The 25,410-nt window shown below is 42.5% G+C and overlaps 1 protein-coding gene across 3 annotated transcripts in view; it reads right to left on the reverse strand.

Moving 5' to 3' along the window:
• Positions 1-25,410, reverse strand: part of METTL24 (methyltransferase like 24) — a 49,823-nt gene that overhangs the window by 6,813 nt on the left and 17,600 nt on the right. For all 3 annotated transcript variants that reach the window (XM_065056651.1, XM_065056652.1, XM_065056650.1), the window contains exons 2-4: positions 20,883-20,981; positions 17,769-17,908; positions 12,107-12,335 (exon numbers count right to left, since the gene is read on the reverse strand). In XM_065056651.1, coding sequence (XP_064912723.1) covers positions 12,107-12,335; positions 17,769-17,908; positions 20,883-20,981 — 468 coding nt within the window. The remainder of the gene's footprint in view (positions 1-12,106; positions 12,336-17,768; positions 17,909-20,882; positions 20,982-25,410) is intronic.

Raw genomic sequence — 25,410 nt, forward strand, 5'->3', positions numbered from 1 at the left:
GATATTAAATCATTTTATGTTTACCACTTAAGCTGGAGAAAATGTTTCAAACTCATATTAAGGAAACTTATTTAACTTTCTCTGGCAGCCAACTGTCAGTCCAGCAACAGATTGTCAGAAGCAGTAATGGTCCCAGACAAACAAGCATGCCCATCCGGAAAACTCACCCGGTGCAGGCAGGAGGCATCAATCTCAGCACTATGAGCATGTTGTCCCATGGTGAACGGCTCCCAGCACGGACCCGCAAGGGCACCCCCAAGTGACTCCCTCCCACAGCTGCAAAGTCTAGGCAAGGGGGCCACCTGGCACTTTTGTTCCCCACTTCTCCCCTTGGTCTTTGATGCCAAGATGTTTCCCCACACACTCTCTCCATCTGGAAGCAATTTCTCTCTGCAGACTCATTACAGGGAAACCCCCCACTCCTCCAGTCCAGCCCAATTTAAGCCATGTCACTTACTGCAGTGGACAGACATAGAAGAGGCCTTTTAGCTGGCAGGAATTTTTTTTTTTTCCAATGCTACTTTAGCAGAGGACAAAATCTCTGGACAAACAACTGCCACCTGACTTAGGAGATCAGCATGGCCTGAAATCCTTTCTCCCTGGTTGCATTTGGTCAGGAGGCTGCAGGGTTTCACCTGTGGCCTTCTCATCACAAACATCTTTCTTCCCTGTGGGATTAGTTCTCAGCATCTTCCCTGTCTTAGCTCACTCTGGGCACTGGACCAGCTGGAGACAGCAGCTCACTCGTTAATCATCTTCTGGTCATAAAATAACACATGTCCCCAAGCTTGAATTAATTTTCAGACAGGTTTAATGGGTTCAGCTAGCATCATGCTACAATGACCTTAAAGCTAGAGGTATTGGGCTTGCTACCCAGCAAGACCAGCGTTCCTGTACAGTGATCTAGAGAATAGGATCCACAGGCCCTAAGCATGTGGCAGGTCAGCACTATACACAGACAATGCTGAGGGAGACAACTTCCCCCTCACAAAAATCCTGAGCATCAAAGATCTTGGTTACTCATCTCTTTAAACCAAACCCGACCTCCAGAGCAGGCAACAGGACAGGAACCTCACCACTAAACTGAGGACTCAAACTGATGCTTTCTCAGAAGCAACAGGGTGAAGAGCCACCATGAGGACAAAAGCCCCCAAACAGTGACCTCATCGCCTGCTCAGTGGCAGCAGCTCACAAGCAAACATCCCTCCTCAGAAACACTGTGCCCAGCTCCCATTTGCACCGTGTTACCTTTTTCAATTTACACAGATCTTCTATTGTACAGAAAAAGATGAAAATTAGGACCATACCACTTCCCTCAATCCAGTGGCTAGATTGCCCAAGTGGGAAAAATCCCACAAGGAAGCTGCAGAAACCCTGATCTTAAATTGTTTAGCAGCTTGATCGTCAGCAAGAGCTCTGCCCATCAAAGCCTGTGCTGCAAACAGATACAGAATGACCTGAGTTGGAAGGGACCCACAAGGCTCATCAAGTCCAACTCCTGTCCCTGCATATGACAACCCCACAGTTCACACCATGTGCCTGAATACTGCACTTATTCCACCAGCAGCCAAAAGCCCAGGCTTGAAGTGCAGCCACTCCACACACAGCACTGGCCAAGCACACGAGTTTCTTTGCAAACCATTCAGCCATCTAATCTCACAGGAGATGTCCCGCTGCCTGCTCCCCCTGCAAAGGGGGAAAATCTTTTCATTTCTGTTCTTTTGATCTTCTCTGCCAGACGCTGCTGGATGCCTGTGGGAACGGATGTTTGCGCAAAAGAAGAAATGCTGTATGCTGGACCCTCAAGTCTCTTCATTAAAGGGGAACAAACATTTGCCTTCTGTTGGTGCTGCCCCAGCACCAAGCAAAGGCAGAGGAACCTGGCTCTGCCCTTACATCAGGTCATGTTATCCTGGTCCTGGTGAAAGCCAGCAGCATCACAACAAATGCATTACGAGGGGACATGGGGCAGTCAGTGCAGGAGTTTGGCATTAGAAGGCAAATAGTTAAGCAGCAATTGATACCCAAGCCACACATGCAAGAGACAGAGGGTTTAGGCTACTGTAAAGTAGCTGTGCATAGTAAATAGTATTTTGGCAGCAAGACCTGCTATTGTTTATTAATACGGTGCACACAGGGGCCTTCAAAATGTAAGTGATTTAAGAGAGGACTCAGTCCCACCTTCAAAAATGTTCACCACACCTTAAAGAATATCTCTTGCAGGATGAAAACATGCAGCCCCCATATAAATGAGTAGCTCTAATAAATTTGGTGGCGGACCTGGTTTCCATCTGCACTAGCCAGTACAATAAAATCCTTCAAGACTGCATCCCTTCATGGGGACCTATGTGTTTCACTCCTTTTCTGGTCCAAGGTGTCCACCTGCCTTCCTTCTGCTTCAGTCTGCATCTGCCCACCCTGCTTGCAACCATGGCAGGAAGAAAGCTGCACTTTCCTGAAAACATGAATAAGGAACACCCTGGACCGCTTGCACGTCTATCAGATTTCATCTGAGATAGGCAGTGAGGAGAGGAAAGGAGAGCTGCTGTGGCTTTGACCTCTGGATTTCAAGTTTTTGAGAATGGGGGGGATACCTTAAACTGCTGTCAGATCAAAAAGGAGACCAGAAAGTTTCAGACACTAAGGTGAAAGTATTCAAACAAGAGATGGCCAAATTCAGTGACAAGAATTTGTAAACAATGACGGGAGGAGGTATAAGCTACCAGAGACAAACATGGGGGAAAGTGCTCTGGATAGGGTATTTATCTAAAGAACTTGTTAATGTCAATCACTCCCTGGAAATTATGAAAAAGATGGGTCATGGAGAAAGGCCAGGGTGCTTATGGGAAGGAGGTTGCTATCCATTCTCATAAAACCAAGTGTCATGTCATGGACCACCACGCTGAGCAGATATTCAGCACCTTGGTTGAATCAAAACCATGCAGATTCACACTACTGTGCTTAAGCTGGTGCTTTAACGGCTTAAGCAGGAGCTGGGGAGCACAAACACAGGTCTGAGCTCAGCAGGAGCCCTGCATCTGGTACCATTTTGTGAAGCAGGGAAGGTTCCCCAGGCTCCTGCCCAACTCTGGTTTTGGTGGGAGGACGGAACCAGTAGAGACAAGCTTCTTGCAGCAGCAGCATTTCACTGATGCCTCCACGGTGCCTGCAGTGAGCACCATGCTCTTCCAAATGCAACTGTCTGACACTGAAACAGTGCTTATGCTGCTGCTGCCATCAAAAAGAAGGTGGAATGGTGTATTAGTGCACGGCACTGTGCTGGGAATGGAACACAGGTTGTGCAGCCCTCTAGTAAAGCTGGGGGGAAGCAGATTTTTAACACCTGATGTTTCTGAAGGGTCTGCCTTAACAACATCAAGTACAGCCAGGGAAAAGGAAAATAAACTCCTAAAAAATCCTGCTTCCTTTTTAATTTTTTTCAGACAATATTATTTGAAAGTGTGGGGTTTTCTGGGGAGGTGTTTGCTGGTTAGTTGGTTTTGTTTTTTAAAAAGCAGACCTGCATGAGTTCTGTTTCAACAGCTAAATACTTCCATTACTATTCAGGCATTACACTGGCCCTTTTCCTAGGGGAAGACAAGGCTAGGGATCGCAACACATTCAGCCCATGTTATCTTTAAAAAGATCTTTGCTCCACACCTGACAATTGCATACTAAGCAGCACCTTCAGGTCCCTCTGTAGAAACAGCCCATTCTTAACAATATCTTGAAAACTGCTCCTGGTGGAAAGAATTTAAATGAGGCGAAAGGGGATGTAAGAGACCAAGAGAAAACCCTGCAAAGGAATGTGTATGAAGCATTCCGTGCACACAATCCAGGCAGTGGGTGAGGTGGTGAGCAGTAAGTCACTGTCCAAAGACCTTTGCTTCCAGAAATATGAGGCTGTCAAGCACACTTCTCCTTGCAGCCAAACTCTTCAATCTATTTGCAGTTAAAGCACTTCACGCAGCAGCAGCCTCAGCTGACTAAGCAGATGCAGAGCAATTACCACCTTGATTTAATTATCACTAAAATTAGAAAATACATACATCCAAGAAAGAAATACTGTGACAGGGGCTTGTAGATTACTGAGGGGCAATCATTACAAGGGTACAGAAGACATCATTTCCAACTGCGGCTGGAAACATGTGCACCAGTTCAATCACCCCTTTTCAGCGACTGAAGTAAAATTCGCTAGCTCACTGATGCACTCCTAAACAAAAGGTTCACATACAACAATGGTTAGCGGTCAAACAGCAGCTTGCTTTAACTCCAAGGAAATTGGTCACATTAGACAGAAAATGAATTTGTACCAGGATGTACAAACATAACCTCAAAGGGACTGAATGCCTGTGTTACAGGCAATATGTCTTGCAAGAATTCATAAATCAAATTACAGACCCAGAGGCAGATGCTTATTGTAGAATAACATGCTCTCCAGCAGTCTGAGGTTTTGCTTTAATGGGATGACTTAAAAAAAAAAAATAAATAAATTACATTTTATGGGTAGCCTGCCTATCGTTATTATCTCTGGTGCTTTCTTCTTTCAGCCCAACCAACATCAGGCATGTGAGACACATTTGCAGAACTTCAAAGTCCTGATGCCAGGATTTGTCAGACAAATGCTGAGCACAGACAGCATCTCAGACATACAGATCCTGAGCACACAGCTGAGTTTGGAGTCACCACCACAGCTCCCTACATCCTACAGTTTTCCCCCCTGTGCATGCCCTGAGGTTACCATACATCTGCACTGCAGGTTTCGCTCCTCCTGCACTCATTCACATCTTTCTCCTCCCACACAGAAACAGGAGGCTGAAGCTGGAGCAAAAAAACCCAAACAAGCTGAAGAATGCACACAAAGAATTTTTAAGGGTGCACTCCTTCCCCACTCTCTCAGGTCCCTTTTCCTATTCCCACCACATCTGCCTGTGCTGCAGCACACATTACACTTATTCCTTCTAGCTTTTGTGGATCACTTAGATGTGCGCACATTATCAGCGTGGCTCAGGTCATATCCGCTAGCATTTTCCCCTCAAGTGTTAAAACAGAACAAAAGCCCAAATACACACATATAGTACCTCAATACAACAGACCTACACTGCTCACATGGTGATAAACTTAGATTTTTGAGAAAAAACCACCCACAGTAAATATGAATCTGCAAATTGCTCTCCTAATTGATTAAAAACTATTCCAAATATCCAGTTTAAGAACTGCTGAAACAATTCTCTGCCAGGAAAAATAAGTCAGAAAAACAGGAATTACACATCAGTTCTCTGGGTGTCTCAACTTCCTATGGCACCACTGAGATACTTCTTGCAGGTCTGGGGAATGCGTTTCTCTCTGTGTTCTCCACTAATGGCATTGTCTAATGCTGCAGCAGCACTGGTGTTTGAGAATGTCTCAACATGCTGTTATTTAAGTAAAAGAGAAGAAGAAGTGGCCACCAGTCTCAGCTGGACTGTCCCTGTGTGATACTGGGGTAAGTCACTTAAGTGGGGTGCAGCTCACTCAGCCTTAGACATCTAAAACCAAACCAGCAATCCAGGCTTGTTTAAGAGAGCACAGAGAAAAGAGGAACAAACTTCTAAACGGCAATCTGAGAAGTGCAGCTCACATCATCCAGCCTGTTTTAAATGTCTGCCCTTATATGAGACAAACTGCACCTTAACGGTTTCCCCTGAGTTTATGAGAGGACGTCTACAGCTATTTCAAACATGGAAATATAAGCTAATAGAGGTAAGTTTCACATTTCTCTGTCCCCTGGCAGGTCATTTATTTAGACAAGCTCTCACAGCAATGGTGTTACATCTGCCAGGTGTGAAACGGTCCAGTGCTAATACAGGACTTAATATGCAGAGTTACTCCTACTATAAATAGGCCAGGACAAGCCACTTACTCTTAAAGACAAAAAAATCAGCCATCAGTGCTCTGGGATAAAACCCCTTCTCCTGTGCCATGCAGAAACTAATATAACAAAGAGACAGTCTGATGTATCCACATAAAGGCAAACAAGATGATAAGCAGCAGCAGTGCAGACACTTCCAAGGGAGGAAGGCAAATACAGCAGCCTGAGCCTGAGGTCCCATCAAGACTTCTGAACAGTGCTGATTGCAGATATTCCAGCTGCAGGAGGGGCAGCAAAACACTAAGATGTTATATGAGAGATCCTGCATTTCCCATTGGAGAAGACTTAGAGAGTCTAGTACGATAACCCTACCAAAACAAAGTCTGTTCTTCACAAATATATCTGGATGGTAAATAACAGCTGCAGAAAAAGGGCCACTTAAGCCTAAAGACCAGTGATTGCACAAGAAAACTTAAATGTGAAAATAAGCCAAAAATCAGACGAAGGGTGAGCTTTTTTCCTCTAGAATTGAGATTCTGGAAAAGACCCAAATAATCATCATAAAGCAAAGGAAAAATTAAGCCCTTTCAAGACAGAACTCCAAACATTTACTTAAGGATTTGTATGATGTAGTGATTCAAGAGATCAAGTCTCATTTGGTCTTGCTGATGCTAAGCCAAACAGAGCAAAGTGCACATCTGGACTTGTGCCTCCCCCTCCAGCAAGGTCAAGGGGGCTCCTCCCCAGCTGCAACAGCAATGGAGACAAGGACTCACCTCCCTGCAAGAGCTCCCAGGCTTCTGAGCTCCTGGCTCCTCATGCTGAGCTCAGGCTTCCACATCAGGAGAGACAGGGCTGCAGGTGCCCATCAGCAGGTACTGAGGACCTTCTGTGAGCTGGGATGGCAGCTGAGCAGAGTTTATAAATACTGGTGGCATCCACATGTTGAATCTACACATGGCAGCCCCTCACTGAACAAAACTCACACTAAGCAACCCACAGGTTCCCCATGAAATACCAAAGTCCACCCTTGCAAGGGATAATTGAAGTTAAATGATTCGTCTAGGTCAGACACAGGTTCAAGAATTCAAAAGACTGTTCTGTCCCCTGCAGTCCTGAGATGTGTGTAATAAAGAGTAATTGCATGGATTTGGTTGCTCCAAAACTCAAAGGTGGGCTTTTTCCAACCTGGAGGATTAATTTTTTTGTTTTGTTAATCGAATCTCCATGCACAACTAAGTTGCTATACAGTTTTCCCTGGGTTTTTATTTTACGTTTATTTGTGTACTGCCAACTGATCTGATTTTAAACTGAAATGGTAAATCAATTTTCTTAATCTTTGCTCTTTCACACCAGTCTTCACAAAACTGAAAGTGCAGCACAAAATAGACTCTACAGTATCTGCTTTAGGAGAGAAGCAAGTGATAAATTACTTGCCTAAGAGGAGATGAGGTTATTAATCAAAATGGCTTCAGGGTGCAGTGTTTTGAAGTTGTGTTGAGTATTAAATAACACGTGAAAGGGGAGAGGTTTTTCTTTTTGAAATCCTAAATCTAAGCCTATTCAATAAAAAGAAGCAGACACCTGTTAGTCAGGTTGTCACAGAAAAAAAATCTTCATGAAGAGCCAGTGTAAATTAAAGCCTTCAAATCAAAATCATGACTTAAAGATTGCTTTGCATTTATTTTCACCATAAACAATGACACAATTTGGTTTCTTATACAATTTTTCAAGATGACTTGAACAGCAGGAGTTGAATCCAATTCTGCGGAAAGATGCAATTCATAGGAGTTATGCCTATGAGCACTTCCTGATGAAACAAAGGTTTTACTTTGTGTTCTCAGATTCCCCTTTCCAACTTCATTTGTTTTCCAAGGAAGTGTCGCATCCACTCCTGAGCTATACTGTCAAGGAATGCAAATTCATAGTGCTTACTGAAGGCATCACAGGAGATTTGTCCTACAGAGCTGCAGAAAGAGGAAAACTACTACTCAATAAGAGTTCGCATGTGTGAACATGCATGACTTACTCACGCATGCCCATTCAGGACAGAATGAACTCTTGCTTGCTGCTGCTGTCCAGGGCCTTTCTGTCAAGGTTTTTAAATTTTGCTTTACAGCATAACCTTCGGAATACAGAACACATGTAGCAGCTTGGTTTGAATTTCTGGTTAAGGCTTAAGGCTTTTGGTAGAGGAGATGATGTTGGAGTAGAGGGAGCTTGCTTGCATTTCAGTGTGGTCTTCCCCTTATACTTTTATTGTTTACTAAAATCTGGGCTACATGGAAGATAGCAACTTTCTGAGCAGGACACCGATACCACACACAGTGCAGATCTACGCTGGGACTAGGTGAATAGTTTATTTAGATAGTTGGTCTCCTTGTAACTGCAATTCAGACTAATGATCCCCTTGCAAGACCATGGAACCAGCTGTGACTAGTCTAGAAGAGCCACTGACTCCCACAGTAGTCTTGTATCCAAGTCAGGACATTACAGCGTGGATGAACAGACAACCACATAATTAAGAAACCAGTTGGATGGTTGGGCTCAGCAAACAGTAGTTAACGGGTTGTAACAGACCTCCAAGTAGAGCACAAGCAGGGTGCCACAGGGTCTATACTAGGAATCATCCTGTTTAACATCTGTACCAGCTACCTAGAGGAGGTGTTAGATGACACTCTTGCCATGTTCGTGGATGACAAATGGGTGGGACCAGTCAATACACACTCTCAAGGGCAGAGGTGCCATCCAGAGGGACAGGTCGACAGGATTCAACAAGGACAAATGCCAAGTCCTGCACCTGGGAAAGACCCACTGGGGTCAGGGACTGCCTGCCTGGCTGAGGAACAGCTCTGAGAAAGGTCCTAGGTGTGATGGTGCAATGACGGCCAACAGCATCCCCAGATGCTTAAGCACGAACGTGGCCCACAGACCAAGGGATGTGATTATCTCCCTGTACTCAGCACTTGTGAGAGTGCATCTAGAATACTACATGCAGTTTTGGTCCCCACAACACCAGACAGACAATGATAAACTGAGATGAGTTCAGCTGGGAACCACCAAGATGGTTGGGAACTGGAACACTTGCCCTGCAAGGAGAAGCTAGGGGCATGAGCCTTGCTCAACCCAGGCAGGAGAGGGCTTTGTAGCAGGGGACTAACATCAGCCTGTAGAGCCTACCAAGAGGTCAATATGACAGCAGAGACAAGCTTTTCAGTAGTACATGGATGTAGGACAATAGATAACAGGCACAAATTGAAACTGAAGGCTTTCAGACTGGATCTAAGGAGAAACTTCTTCACAATGAGATCAAGCCAGACAACAGCTAGCCTAGAGAAGCTGTGCAGCCTCCATTTTAGACAAAACTCAGTGGTTTTCAAGACCAGAGTAGGATAAAGCCTTGAACAACCTGGTCTGACTTCACAGCTGGCCTTGCTTTGAGCAGAGGATTGAACTACAGGCCTCTCAAGATCCCTTCTGACTCAAATTATCCAGCAACTCAGTACAAAGTTCCCCATCTAGTGATCACTAATCCATGGGGAACACCAGCACTGTAGCATCCTCACCACAGCAAGTAGTCAGAGGACATGAAAGTGAAACCTTTCACAAAGTTGGACTCCACTGCAAGAAGAGAGTCTTGTTCATCCAGTGGCATTCTCCCTTTTATTCCACTGTTCATCAGCAGAGTACTACAGTCTGCACGTTCAGCAAAAAAATTGTGGGGAGGGAAGGAAGATGAACACAATTAATTCTTTACAACTTTATCCTTTTCTATGGCCAATAAAATACTGCTCTTCTCAGAAGATACACCAGTAAATTTTCAGTTTAGATACGCGTACCAGGAAACAGGACTCTCACAACATCCTTTGGTGATTATTCCAGAGCTTAAAAGATTTCACACTCTAACAGTTCCCCAAAATACCCTGACTACATGTTTCCTTTGTCAGTCTCATCCTAATATAGTACTAGATAAGTCTTCTACCTCCAGGCTATTTAGAATTGAGGACTGTTATGCTACATAGTCAATTAGAAAGATCAAGTTCTTTTAATCTTTCCTCAAATCCACTCTCACACAAAAAACCTGTTTCTGTTTCTTGCCATAACATCAGAATGGGTTTCCCTTTCTGTGGATGAGGTCCAAGTACTGATTGCAGAATAGCAGGTGTGATCTCAACCAAGCCAGAGTGTAAACAAGACCATCCAAGTTCTTTGATTCTCTTGCACACAAAACCCCCAAATTGCATGTTTTCTTTTCAAGGCTACAACAGCAAGAACTCCAGGAGGCCTTCTCTGTCCTGTCTTCATCAGCCTGGTCCAAAGTCCCTGACACCAGTGAAAATAGTCTCAATGGCTTGGAGGGGCTTGGATCAAGTCCCAAACATTAAAGAACAAAAGCAAGGAGAAAATGAGGCATTAGCTTCAAATGCAGCTGCCTGGAATTCTTGCCTTGAAGTGGGAACAGGAGGATTTTGAGGGTAGGCAGAAGGATTTTCAAAATTAAAAAGAACAGGACAAAGAACATGTTTTAACTTCCTAACTGAAAAAAGTGCTTTGGAAAATATTCTGTGAAACTGTTTTGAATTAACTTATTCAGTCAAGGAAACATTCCACTCACATTCACCAGAAGAATGAAAACCTGAATGTCACAGTATCTAGCTGGAGCTTTTCTGTGTCTTTATGCAACATGCAACTTCTCAGGATGCCTTCCAAATTAAAGAAAAATTGAACAGAACAATGCAGGGAGGGTCAGCCCATTCAGGTATTTCACAAATAGGAAGTAACAGAAGACTGCAGAATGTGTAACAGCTTCATCCTCACCAGGAGAAAGTCCTGACTTGACTAATGCCATAGTTTTGCAGAGGGGAGCTACCCGAATGCAAATAGAGCAAGAGGCTGCATGCACTGTCCATAAGGCACCAACACACTTAACCAAATCCTATGCCATGTGTATACAGATAGAGAAAAACCCGATCACACTCATTACACATGAATTATGTTCTTCGGTTACCCTTCAGTCAGCAGCTTTCATGTAAGATACCTTTTGCCCAGAAAGTTATATACTAACAATTTATAGCTATACACTCCTCATTCACAGAAGGTCTTAAAATCACTTCATATTGTCATGATAACCTGGGAACTGACTGTTCTCAGCAAGCCTGGTATATCACAACACTCATACACTGTTTCTGGATGAGGTCATTAATCATTTGTTCTGTGACTAACTCTTCTAAAATAAAATAAATAAAAAAATAAATAAATAAAATCAATGTAAGGCACACATCAAAAGAAAGGCATCTCTCTCCCCAGATGTTTCACTAATGTACAGCCTAGTATAGTTACAGTATGACTAAGAAGTCGGAAAAAGCTTTTTTTCAGCTCTTATCTTCAAAATGGTCCAATCAGTAGAGCTGAACCAAAAATAAAATACTAAAGAAAAGCAGGGAATAAACCGAAAATGACATTTTGCATTTTATAATAACAAACCAAACAAACATTGCACTGCTTGCTCTGTAAATCTTATGGAAAAGCTCCTCCTTAGCTCAGGCTGCCTATTTCTTAAAAAACAAAGACAAGCAGACCTAGCTGCAGGCAATGAAGTATATTAGCATTTGAATTCATGCTTGAATATCCTCTGAAGGAAAAACTCTATTAAAAGCAACCTAAAGGACCTCCTCAAATGTATTCTGGCAATAGTTATTCGAGCCCTTAAGACTTCTAATGTCTTTACAGTTCCTTAAAAATAAACTAGGATATGTTTTTAAAAAACACAGATTGCTGCCAATTTCAAAACAGGATGTTTTTGTTGTTGACAACTGTAATTAGGACCAGTGACCTTCAAAATGTAAACAGCACATCCATTGCCTCTTCTAATTATTGCTGCAAATAGTTTTTTCTCTTTCTAAACTTGGCTGCATGGGTAGTTCAGCATTCATACTTGGGCAACAACCTTCCACAGGACTGAAAACACAAACACCCAATGTCAGCAGTCGAAGGGAATACGAAGGGAGTAGGATGAAAGTATTTAGTATATGGCTAGTGATTTAAAATTTAAGTGGCTGTTATAAACACACAGAAAAAACAAAACAGACAAGGAACCCCTACAAGAAACGTATTATCAGTATTTCTGAAGAAAGAGGCCCATTGTCAGGAGATGTCCTCAGAAAGTGTCTGACCTTCTGAGACACCATGGACGAACATCTGCAGCATTCCCAACACCCAACCCTGCAGTAAGAAACCTGACACAGAAGTCCTCACCTTCTGATGCCCAAATTCATTCATTATGGTGCCCAGCTTCTTCGTGTTGCTGTGAAGTTTATGAGCAGCGATGGCTGGATTGGGATCCCTCCAGTCGATGGAGAGGCGGTGATACCAGAGGTGCCGACCCTCCTGAATGTGTGCGGACTTGATGCTGGGATCAAAGCGATGCACCTCACATCCACTGTTGGCCATGCTGGTCTCAAATTGGTTGTCATCACTGCCTAGCCTGCAAAACAAACAAAATAAGATTAAACTACTAATGCTGCAAAAAGAACTATTAGTGAGTGGAACGTTCTGAGGATTCATAGTAAAAGAAGGTAAAATCCAACCAATTTGTTTCTGAAGCAAAGTGGTGGAGCTGTTGTGCTCCTTCTCAGGGTATATCCACAGACTGAGCACAACCTAACCCTCATTCTGATGAGATGACCAGAAATAAAGCTAAGGGTCCAAAATAATCGCTCCTGAAGAACTGGAATAATTTGTTAAAGGAAAATTAAAGGAACGTGTTTTTTTCCCAATGTCACAGTCATAACTGACCTTAAGAAACTTTTGATTAATTTTTCATTTTTAGAATGAAACTACTGGAGTGGATTGAATGAACTAACCTCACCAGAAAGTTCACACTCAATGCAATATACTGCATAAGTATCAGAACCAGAACTTAACCACTCTTAGCCAGGCCAATAACCTTCCCAAAGGGCTTTTCTTAATTCAGAAGTTGACATCATTTATAAGTAAATTGAAAGTTAGAACTTTTGTGTTGCCATTACTCCTCTGTTTATATTTCATATTTTTATATATTCCTCTATTTTCAATTTGCCTTTTCTTGACAAGATTACAATACATTCCTTAGTGTCCACTGTGCAAACTTCCAATAACCGAGCAGGTTATACAGCAAGTACTGTATACAATATTGTTTTGTTAAAATCAGGCATGTTTCCCACCATGCCTACAATTTGGTGTTACCAAATGAGCTGTAATGGCCACCAGCAGGGTCAAGACACAAGAACCAAATGCCTCTCTCTGCACAGGCAAATACAGATTAAAAAAGCAATTTTAAAAATAACCCCTTCACAACAGTAGCAGAGTTTTTACACAGACTTAAGAGTATCATTGTTACTAATTTGGCAAAATCCCCAAAGAAGAAGAAAAACTAATAGCCCCATCATACAGCAGTGTTGTCTCAGTCCCTGTCTCTGCAAGGAGATGATGTGTTCCACAAGGTTGTGCCATATTCCTACCTCCTACAGGCCGTTCATTCACGCAGGGTACACCAAAAGTAAAAAATACTAGTATTTACCATTGCAATCACACATATGGACCACAGACCTTACCACAGTGTGAACCTGAAATAACTCTGACTATTTGCATCAATACATAAAACACTATAAATCATGCTACACTATGATAAGTCATTGAATCGGCATTAAATGTTTCACATAGATAACACACTGATAAACTAAACTTAATCCAACTCTTGAAACAACATTTGAAAGAGCATGTGTTTTGGAAGTTACCAATACGGTATCACATCTGCTGTAACACTGGCTAAGCAGCGTGTAACGATGCCCTATAAGAAGGTCTTCTCCTCAACCATCTTCCCTTTCAGGCATCCTGGGAAAGTAGGAGACAGGCTTTGTAAAAACAGCCCAGCATGCTGTGAAGAATGACTCTATTTCACAGGATTCCAGCCCGTACAGATATGTAGGAGGAAACTACGCGTTTCCTTTTAATACATTCAACACACATTAGGAGAAAAGTTCAGAAGTTAACCAAGTGAATTGACATATTTGTTTGCATGTGGCTTTCTACAGAAGGGACACTGATGAATGAAGAGCAATGTAATCTCCTAGGAATGAGAAGCTGGGAAAAACTGAACAAAATGTGAATTGTTGGGACAGTTACAGCATTAGAGTGATGAGCCTACCAGCAACTGATGGACATACATGTCTGTGACACACTTCTGACAGTGCCAGCTGGTGCAACCGAGAGGGCCAGATGCTTTTGTTGCAGACACACCTCAGGCTGCCTCCAAACAGAACACTGCTCGTGTGGACCTCAAAGGGAGGTTCACAGCCGTGCAAAACAGAAACAGCAAACAGATGAGGGTGAAAAAGGTGCTGATATATCTTCTAGCACTCTGGCTACAAGCTCATATTTATATCTGAAAAAGAGATCTAACCAACAACAAATATTTAGGACAGAAAATAAGGTCATGTCCAAAAGTACTGGTTCGAAGAATTCCTTGCTCAAATATCATCATGCTAAGGGATAACACAGCATGAAAAAGGTAAACAAAGGAGGTCTCCTAAGAAAGATTTTGTGTTACTTAAAAAGGAACCATGACTCTAAAAGAAAGGTGTGGAGGTCACAGAAGACTAGAGAGGCCTTTCCCCACTGTCAGGATAGAGCAGCTGCTGTCTCCAGCAACAGCAAAATAAAAAATTACTAAAGACACTGACCTATTTTTACTGTAAAGTAGAAGAGAGCTCGGTTCCAGGGTCAGCATTGCAGGCAGAGGTGGGCTCTCAAAGCAGCAGCAACAGCCCCCTGCCTGCAAAGGGAAAGGGGCAGCTTGCCAGCTCCATGGGGACACTGACCCAGCACAGAGCGCAGCAGGACACACTGTCCCTTGGCTGTCCCCAGCTCCCTGGGTTGCCGAGGGTCACGGCACACAGAGCCTCGCGCTCAGAACGAATGCTGAGCGGCAGCTGTGGCACCGCACGGAGCATCGCGCCAGCTCCCACCTCATCTTGGAGCGCAGCAAACGCACAGGTGGCACAAAAACTGCTTTGTCACCTCCAGCACAGTGCTGGTGGGCAGCTGGATCTGGATCCAGCCTGATCACTGCAGAGACTCCAGCTCCCACAGGGACCATAGGACAAAGCTGTGAAAACACACATGTTAAGGTCCAGCTTTCCCTTTCTGTGCTCCCTCTCCTCCCTTTTTTTCCCCAAAGGAAGATAACTGAACTCTCCACCTCAGGAAACAAGCAGCATCCCATCTGGATCCTAAAGCCCCAACACTTTAAGATCCACCTGAAAGGGCTCTTATACAGTACTGCAGTCAGACTCTTTAAACCTCAACCAGCATGTTTCTGAAATCCTATTCACTCATATTATCCCAGCTTGAGTGTCTGCCTGTGGTGTTTGTAACAGACTTAGCTTAATCTAAGCAGATTTAGCACTAATAACTAGAACTCACTAATGCATATTGCAATTATGTGTCATACTGGGAAATCCTGTCCCCCAAGCAAAAACACTGCTGCCTCCCAGTAGTGGAGGCAACTAATACTAATCTAAAAAGACCTTCGGATATTTCACTTGCTCCCACTCACAAGTAACCTCTTCTATAGCATTCAAAAAGGCAAAGCCTAAGCAGCATGTTTTGTTCCATTTTTAATGATATATGGATTTAATTCAGGATTTCCAGTAACACTCACACTGAACTTTCACATTTGTCCTCCATCTATCCTCTCCACAGAGAATGTTCTTCATTGGAAGCAGCTGCTTCCCCTTTACTCTTTATGAACTGTTTGAGATAACAAAAATGTTTAAAGGGGATTTTTGTCTTACTAAGAATAAAATTACTTTTCTACCTGTCATAAGCTAAAGGAAGTGACTCTGAGAGAAGAATTATGCAGTGACAAGCTCCAAAGGCTGCAGAAGTAAACCAAGGGATTGAAGACTGCTCCTCCTTAACCTCAAATATTTTCCTTTTATTTTTTAGCTGTTCCATGTGATGGTTGGTTATTTATTACACACACATATCTGATGATTGATGGGAGAGCCAACATCAATTTCTATCCCTACTAAGCCCTACTATTCTGTCAGTACAGAAAACCTGGCATTCAGGCTCCCTGTACCATATCCAAAACAGCACCACATATAAAGCACTGGTATACACGTGCTAGTTCAAATTTGTTCAAAACTATTAGCAAATTACCTTTGTGCTGGTCAGCTTCGTGCCAAATCTGCATTTCCTAGCACAGATTAAATCAATTCTGCATTGTGTCTACCAGACAATTCAACATAAATGCCATTCTCAACCCACACTTGCTCCATAGCAAAAGAGAAGAGGGACATTAATACAGGAGCTCAAGTCTAATATTAACAATCATGTAACTTGAAGGGCAAGGTCTAGATTTATTTCACTGAACTTTGAGTACTTTGCCAAGACATCTAAAGTCAGCCACCACATTATCCCAGACTTCCTCTACAATCAAAGGAAAGCTATACCTACCACCAGAATGTTATTTAGCTTAGCTGAAACTCCACCTGAATGTGCCTGGCTCTGCCTACTGACTATTAGAAGGAGGCCCAGACAATGAGCCAGTACTACAGTCAAGCAGGTAAAGTCTGGACCTGAGCACGGGATAACACAGCACCTCTCCTAACTTGTATAGGAATGTGAAAAACTGAGGAAAAAAAAAAAAATCATGTAAGCTTATATTTGCATTAAAACCAGGTAAGTATAATTTGAAGTAGATTGCAAATGACATCCAGAAAATAGGAAGCAACAGTAGCCGAGAGGAGTTTGTTCTGCATATATATGATTTGTCTCTAAGGGGCATGATATTGTTGTTCTGCCACAGAGCAATGCAGCTGAGCAAAACCTGAGAGCATCCCTCTCCAAATATAAGACCACAGAAATAAACAGAAAACACTCCCTTTGCCTGCAGTGCACTCTGCATCCACTTTGTGTTAATTGCTGGTGTTAGCTACTATGTACTAACCACTGAGAAATGCCACCCAGACACAGTTCCTCGCTATCCATCCTCTGTATACCCACAGCAGCGAAACTGCAGAAATAAACTGTGCTGGTTCAAGGGAGATGGAACCTTTCTATACACCTCTCAGCTAAAGATGGCTCCTAAGACAGCAAAGACAGTTTTATTAGGCTGCAACCATGTGGTGATCTGTGTGAAACAAGCTCCAGATTCCGGTGATCATTCTGCTAATGCACCTGGGCACTGATGGCTAACGCAAGAGGCCAGTGGTCTGATGAACTCCCAGGAATGACCTCCCTCCTCCCCCTGGGAAGCACGAGTGATTTATTAGCAGGGAAACAGGCTGCACTTGTGTTTTTACTACCCATGAAAGTACTTGTTCTGTGAAGAGTAAAAACTTCAATCTCAAGTGCTGCAAACATCATAAACACCACGAACGTTTTAAAATAAAGCTGCACCTGCCTTTATTATTATCACTTTGGCACATGTCACCTCGAAGGGCTCAGCAAACACATTCTCATAGGCAAATGTACTGTTTTGTCCCAGGGGTTGTTAATGAAGCTTTATTAGTAATGCTACTGAAGTACTTCACAATTATGCAAGTCATTTCTGCCCAGGGAAGATGCTCTTGGCTTCTCAGTTTATCTCATTAATTTCCACCTTCCTCTATGCGAACTACCACTCAATACTCACCATTAAGCAATTTGTTTTCATACTGATATTAGAAAAGCAAAGGGAAACAAAGACCCTCATGGAGAAAGTTTTTTCCCTAAAAATAGAGTATACAGAAGCACACCAACATGTAACAAATACACCTGAATGAAGTCTGTAATTTAAAAGACAACCTTGTTGCAGACTGTGTTGCATTTGTAGGGCTTTTGAAGCTAGGTGTCATTAAAGAATTTTCTGTCTTTTAAAGAGAGCACTTACCCAAGCGAATAGAGACGGCACTGCTTGCTTCGGATTCGATGAATGAGGCTAAACCTCTCATCAAGACAAACCGACCAGGGCTTCTTTGTGGTTTCGGAGTACCCTCCCGGGCTGTTCAGGTTCATTTGTTCGCAAGAAATCTGTTGAAATCAAAGCATGTTTCATTTTAAGACATGACTTTTAATTTGTTTTTAATTTGCCTTCTGGGGAAACAGTGGAAAGAAGAAAGATGTTAATTGGTTTCATTTAAATCTGATTGTCAATCTGATCCACAACTATGGAGATTTGATGATTTTTTTTTTTTCCTTGTTCATCTGTTCTGCTTGGTGAAATGTAAGGCTTGCATAATCCCCTAGAGAGCAACACAGTTTGAAAAGCAAATAATTAAGCATTAGTAGTATATCCCAAAATCAATTTTCCTGAGAACAAGTTATTTCAGCATTAAAATGTTTATTTTTTTTTTTCTTTTCAAACCTTGGAATGGATTCTGCATCCTGAATCATGTTAAAAGTAATGCCATGATTCGAGATTGCAATCACAAACTGCAGCGTCACTGTATACCTTGCCTAGAGCATCCTGGATCTCAGTTCCAGAAGGGATTTAATCATTACCCCAATATATCCGTTCTCCAACAACAAAGGGATTTAAGTAAGAGCTTAACTAAACAGAGGAATCAGAAGTGGAAAAAACAGTAGTGGAGACAAAACCAAGCTAAACATCAGTCCTGAAATGACTGTTCTCATCTCGCTCCTTCCTTCCTCTATAGCAAACCACCCAGGCTCAGCTCTTGGTTTTAGCCAAACTAAAAAGCACAGGTCTGGCCCCACCTAGACCTACACAAATGGAATAATTTTACACAGAGGTGAGAGTGAAAACTGGAATCCAGCCTTTGCTGTGGTAGGCACTCTCCACTATGTGCCTTATTATAAGTAAATAAAATTCCCACTTTTTAAGAAGCTAAGCTCTGAAAGATCATTATCTGGCGCATTATATCCAAAGAGCTGCACACTGCATTACCACCTCCCTGCTCCTGCTCAGCTCATAATTCCCATGGAAAAATTCATAAAAGCTAATATAGCATCTCTTCATGCTGCTCTCAGGATTCACTAAGTTTAAAGCAACGATTTGCACTGCACCCCACTACCCATTTCCCTTCAGTCACATAATAATCAAGGAATAAATGGCATTGCAATAGCAAGCACTAATTTTAAGACACAGAAGAATAATGTGCTCTCTACAGAAAAGTAAGATTCGGCAGTGCTGGCACTTAATTGACTCGTGGTATTATGAGCAATTACAACACTCAGAATTTGGAGTAATTTTAATAGCTCTTGCTACTTAATAGCTCTTGCTATCAAAAATAAAAAACCCTGAACTCTGTCTTTAGCACCATTACCAGCCAGTTGAGTGATTTACAGACCCTGATGCACTGAGCTCACGTCCTGTTCTGGGCTTCTACTCGCTACTGTCATGCAGACAATAGCATACATAGGTTGGTTCTTCTGTTCATTAGATACCAGCACTGGAAAAGCTTTTTCTGGCCACACCTCGACCCTGCTGACATGGCACCTCCCCCCCTCAGCAGTTCGAGCTATTCTACACTAATGGCAGGGAGCTGAACTTGGGCACAGTGATTAGTAGACCCTTGCTCAGCAAACAAGGAAAATGAGATTCCATGCTCATCTAGATAAACAGGATCCCATTCCCAGAAGCGCTCATACCTGTCACAGTGTTATCCCATCAGCTATCAATCTTCTAACATCTGCCAAGTCAGCAACAAGAATTTCTCTCATTTTTGTGTTTTCACTTACACTTGTCCCCCCCACCAGGTTCAGTTACTCTGGGAATGAAACTTCTCGATCAGTGTGTCAGAAGCAATAAACTCTCTGCTAATTGACGTCCTTGTAGGCTTTGACCCAACTAGTGGAGTTTAGCAGCATCTGACACTGTTTATTAAGTCACTGAGATGAAGGATGTTTTCAGCTTAATACACCTGCTGCAGTCTAAACTTCTTTAAAACAAAACAAGCAGCTCTACACACATCTCCTGCTGTCTCCACACACACATCTTGCCTCCTGTCCTCTCAGTGCTGGCATAAGTGGAGGCAGAAATGTCATTTTCTTGAGCATTTAGCCAGGGGCACCCACAAGCTGGAGGACAAGCTCTGCTACCCTCCCAGTTACCACACCATCAGCACAGCAGCATATTTTTAGATGCGTTTCAAATGAATCTCATGTCTCAGCCTTGAAAGCATTGCATTAACAAAGAATTTCATATGTGAATGACATTTCAGTGACATTAGCACCTGAGGCTTTTTGCTGTTCTCCAATGTAAGCAGTGGTGCAGTTAAATCTGTATTCAAGGGTCAGTTGCTGACAGACCCGGGTACTGAAAGCAGCTGCCTTGTCAGAACTGTGGGCATCCAGCACCTTTTTCATTTATTATTACAGGAAATGCATGCATAAATGCTGTCATGCAGAAGTGGTGCCTCTGGTAAGACACGATGGCCCAGGTTCCATATATGCTGAACCCTGGAAGTTTCTATCAATGCAATCAGGATCTGGAAATGTCACCTTTGAAAAAGCACATAAAAACACTAGTTTTCCAGGTCATCATTTTTGACCTCAGAATATCAAGATTCTATTGATACCATTGGGGCAACTTCCCCATGGGAGGGCCTTGTTCTCATTTTGCTGGGAACCTCAAAAGCAACCTTTTTAGCTAAAACAGGCCTGGTTATCACATTATTATTGAGAGGTTAGAGACTTTGAATATACAGTTATCCTGCTACAGAGTGCTATGCATTTTTTTGTGTCTGCGAGAGAATGAGAAAGAGAGAGAGCGAGAGTGGAACCACATCTGGAATTTCACACATACCGTACTTCTGTCGGGACATGAACCCATCTAGAAATAAAACGCAAGGAAATAATGTCTTCTTTCTACCCTGTGTTTTGATCTTTATGTTCATGTTGACCATCACTGCTAGGTTCAGCAACTTTAGAAATTAAAGCAGTTTCAACATCATTTTGGTGTGAAGTTAATTCCTTACCTGAGAGGGAACAACCTGTGACAGGCAAACTGTTATCTAAATGAAGACTGAAATGAAAAACCTACCTGAGAAGTGCTAATGTACTTCAGGAATCTCAAGGCCTCATAGCTGAGGGAAGGAGTTGGACTTGCCCATGGTTGCAGTTCAATGTGCCATCTCACAGTCTGAAAAGCAAAACAAAACAAAAAACACCTTAAAAGAACAGCATTAATTTTCTCAGTACAAGCAAACAATGCAAGGGCTAATAAATTAAGGAGATTTCATTTCAAACAAAAGGAGTTTCCTAAGGGCTTGTCTACACATGAAAGTAATTTCAGAATAAAGTAGCGTTTGAACTACACTGAAAGAGCATTGAACTATGATTTATCATGACCACCTTTGAAAGCAGATGCAGGTAGTTCAGAAAGAAAAGGCTCTTCACCCAGGATACAAGTCTCAATGCAGTTATACTAGGACACCCAAGTAATACCTGGCTTGTAGAAAGGCATGAAGAAAACCAAGATCTGAATAATTAAATCCTCTATCGAACCATCTGAAAACACTGATATAATTTTAATGTCTATTGTGTATCTCCGCTTGAATGTCCATGGGAACAACTTGGATTGCAAATACTAATCGCCAAAGGAAACCTCTGCAAACAACCTCTTTTTTAAAAATCTAGATTTGATAGAAAAGCATGCTTCTTGCACTCTTTGAGAAAAGGCCACTTCCTTTCCCACACTTGCCTGATGAGATACACCACAATTCTGTTTTCCTGAAAATAACATCAGCGAGGCTGTCAGTCGCCCTACCAGTCCTCATTTTCACAGCCCCAAGGAAGGAGCTTTGGTGGATGCTTTCTGCACTCCCTGTGAGGTCCCCCCAGCTCTGAACCTTGGGAATCCTGTCAGCTTTTCCACCAACACCTCCCACACAGACAGAGTGGGACAGAAAAGGTCTTTCAGACACGTGCTTGCAGAGCAACAGGGCTCTGCACTCCCATCTGCGTCACCTTCTCCCAATTCTGCCTGCTTTTGTCACACCAGGAAGTTTAGACGTGTTATCTCTTGCCCTCAAGTAGATATAAATACAAGCACAGTGTTAAGTTTCACTAAATTAAGATTGATTCCTCATGACCCTTCATCTTGGGGCTCCATCACTCACTTCTATAGCTGGGCAGGTAGCATCAAGCTTCCCTTTAATCATCCCCAATTAACTGAGCTACCATAACAAACAGGATGGGGTTTTTCCTCCATAGGTTCATGTTGACATTCAAGAAAATACCAAACAGAATCCTTATTCAGGTTTCCCACAGGACCTTATTTCACATGAAGCCCTGGAAAACTTGGAAGTAGCAATTAACTGGAGGGGACAGAGGCAGATCAGAGCAGTGAGGTGCTGGGCCTTGCCAGAGAGGACAACCCCACCACTGGGTCAGTCTGCGGCACCAGGACAAGAACCAGCACAGTGACAGTGGGGATCCTCTGACACCAGGAAGGAACGCAGGAAAGCAAAAGAGAAGGTGAAACTAGAAAAGAAAGATGATTAAAGGGGACCACCAGCACAGATGGAGTTTGCCTTGAGCTGATATCATGGACTGGTATTTTTGCAGCCTAAGTAAACATAGTCTGGAGTGAAGGTGAAGCAGGAGGTCTGTATGAGGTTTATTGCTCCTTTAGGGTTTGCTCTCTCCTTTATTATTTTATTTTATTTTTTTTAACTGTAAAGAAATGCTGAAAAGGACATTTGAGGGGGTTTTTCTCCCCCCACAAGCACGCAAAAGCAGGATTTCCCACCCTGAAACTTGCTGCCTGCAGCAAATGTGGGCTCCAATACCCCAGGCAGCAGAAGGCTGGGAGCAAGTGAGTAAACGGGGTCTGCAGCAGCACATCCCTCTGACCCTCTGATTGCAGAAAGCAGCCTGGCAAGCAGCTAACAGCAGGAGCACGGGGGCACACCAGGGAGGGAAATGCCTGGAAACTTTCAGAACAAGTCACAGTTCACACGGCTGAATAACGTTTGCAATGACAGGAATGCTGCTGTTTCAACAGGCTTGAAAGCTGAAATGAAAATGAAGACTGACAATCATTTTCTGGCAAGAACCGCCCCCCCCGCCCCCCGACACTGAAACATCTGTGCTCAGTTATTCTGAAATCTTATTGTGTGAGAAGTAGCTCATTAAGCGAGGGAATTGCAGGGTGGCCATTGTGGCACCACTCAGCAAGAATTCCCTCTGCACAGAGTTGATGGGGAAGAAAGAGAATAAAAAAATCTCTATAATTAACCACGTGAATGAGGTTCTTTTTCAGCAGAGTGCAATATCAAAGAGCTACTGTGCCTTTCCCTCAGGTTCCTAAAGATGACAAACTGCTTTTCCACTGTCTCCAAATGTATCAATAACACATGGCTATGAAGATAAAACCCCCAATGACTTAATAACGCAGTTTCACTTAAAAAAAGGGAAAAAAAAATATAACCTTTTATATAGTTTTTTAAATTTAGGAGTGCTACACAAATGCTGCTTTTGTGGCTGAGATCAGACCTGAGCTCCTGTTTGACAGCAATGCTTTTTAATAGCTTCTCAAACTTCATACTTGGTTCCTGGCTCCTTACTAAGCAGCAGCCCATTTCCATGCACTAACGAATACATTAGATAGGTCTGTTCCTAACACCTACTAAACACCCCTATGGGGCACCTGCATTACAATAAGATTCCTAGACCATGAACAAGGTCAAAATCCAGCACCTCTCCTGGACCAGGTACATCCTCCCAGCAGGTAACTCACTGGTGTCAATGATGTGGCCTGGGTACACTCAGGACTCACAAAATATCCTCTTGAAGGAGCCACTTCTTATGTACATTGGTATTCTTCCTTTATAGTTTTTCAGGGAATTTTCAGCCTGTTCCATAGCATTTCCATGTAAGCCTTCTCAAACTCTACAGGTAAAATGCACCAACTGCTTTGTTAATATCACATTTATTCCTGATAAACACATGTTCCTTATTTTTAGGAGTTTTTCCTAGACTTTAAAGTTTTACTTCCTCAAAGCAAACCTGACTGTGGCATCATGACTTTGATCTTCTCACTTCTCTCACAGAAACCTCTAGAATAAATAACCAAGAGCAAGTCCCTGTGGCTGCTGTACAAAACAGGCTGAGAAGCTGCTCCTTTCACAGGAGACTTCTATGGCAAGTATATGAGAAGAGCAGAGGAGGTGTTACGGTCCATATTACGCATCTTTGGATATGAAATTCAAACAAGGTCACCCAGGAGGAGCCAGCAAACTAGTTCAGACATCCTGCATCTCTGGCTATCGCCACTGGTGTGCTGTCTCCCTGTGGTAAGGACATATCTGACAAGACACCATGACTGTGTTTTCCAAACACCAATGTATGCTGGTTCCACAATATAAAGAGATGAAAGTACCTGGAAAGTTACAATGCCACGTAAAAAAAAATATACTACTGAATATCTTGAAGTATCCCTATATTTATACTGTTTCGCTTATAGACACCTTACCTGAAATTAGCATTGTAAGAAAAACCAGTCTTCGGCAAGAAGACTGGTACTGGTCAGACACTGACTGCAGCTACCCCAGAAGCATAACAGATACCTAGAAAGTGTTGTCCAGAACAAAGTGTAAATTTTCACCAGATAAGATAACTACAGAGCAAAGAAAATCTTAAGGCAATGATATTGCTTTGTTAGGAAAACCCAGATACATTTGAATGCCTGACTTTTTTCCAGGTACTTCACACTAAAGGATAAGAATTGATGCTTCCATCAGACCAGTTTGACAGTAATCCACAGCGACTTTTCCCTGGAGACCATTCCTTTCTATAGTTTTCCCCCTCAACAGCCATCTATGATAGTCATCTGATAATCCCTTAATAATCTGTAGGATACATATGGCATCATTTGTCCTAAAAACCTGAAATAATAATAAGTCTAAATCAGCATGTTCAAAGGGCTCACAAACTAGCAGGTGTAAAATTGCAGGTTTGCAAAATTTCTGGCTTTCCTAGCATAAGCTTGAACACAGAAGTATTAATCATTAAATTCTTTCCAGATCAATTGTACAGTTTCAGTGCACTCATTCAAACAGCCTGACCTCTCCCTTCCCTTCTGTTCACATTTGAAAGGGAATTAGTAAGTTTTCCACATTTCTGGTTTGTTTGTTTTTTTGTTTTGTGTTTTTTTTTTTTAAATTTGGTAATGGTTTTTCCCCTCCTTTAAATTTCCTTCCTTTTTAGCAGCCTATTCAAATACAGAAACATATTAGCCATGTTTATAAACAAAAATTTGGGAATCTCATTGCCCTGCCAAGCAGTTTGTTGCTTCCAATGAAGAAACAAAACACTTGTCAATACATACACAGCTGTCTTAAGGGAAAAATATAAAATCCTCTCATTAAACTGTGCAACAATATGTTTTTTTTTTACATTTGAGGCAGGATGAAATGTGAGCAGAAAGCACTTATGGCAATAAACTCCATCAATAAACATAAATATTTGCTATCCATAGAAACAAGTGACATACACATCATCTCCAAACATTCAGGCAGTACTCTGCGTATCACCATGCTCGCCCCTTTTGCAAGGGTACAGTGGAA

This window comes from Columba livia, chromosome 3 (genome assembly GCF_036013475.1).
Source record: "Columba livia isolate bColLiv1 breed racing homer chromosome 3, bColLiv1.pat.W.v2, whole genome shotgun sequence".
NCBI lineage: Eukaryota > Metazoa > Chordata > Aves > Columbiformes > Columbidae > Columba > Columba livia.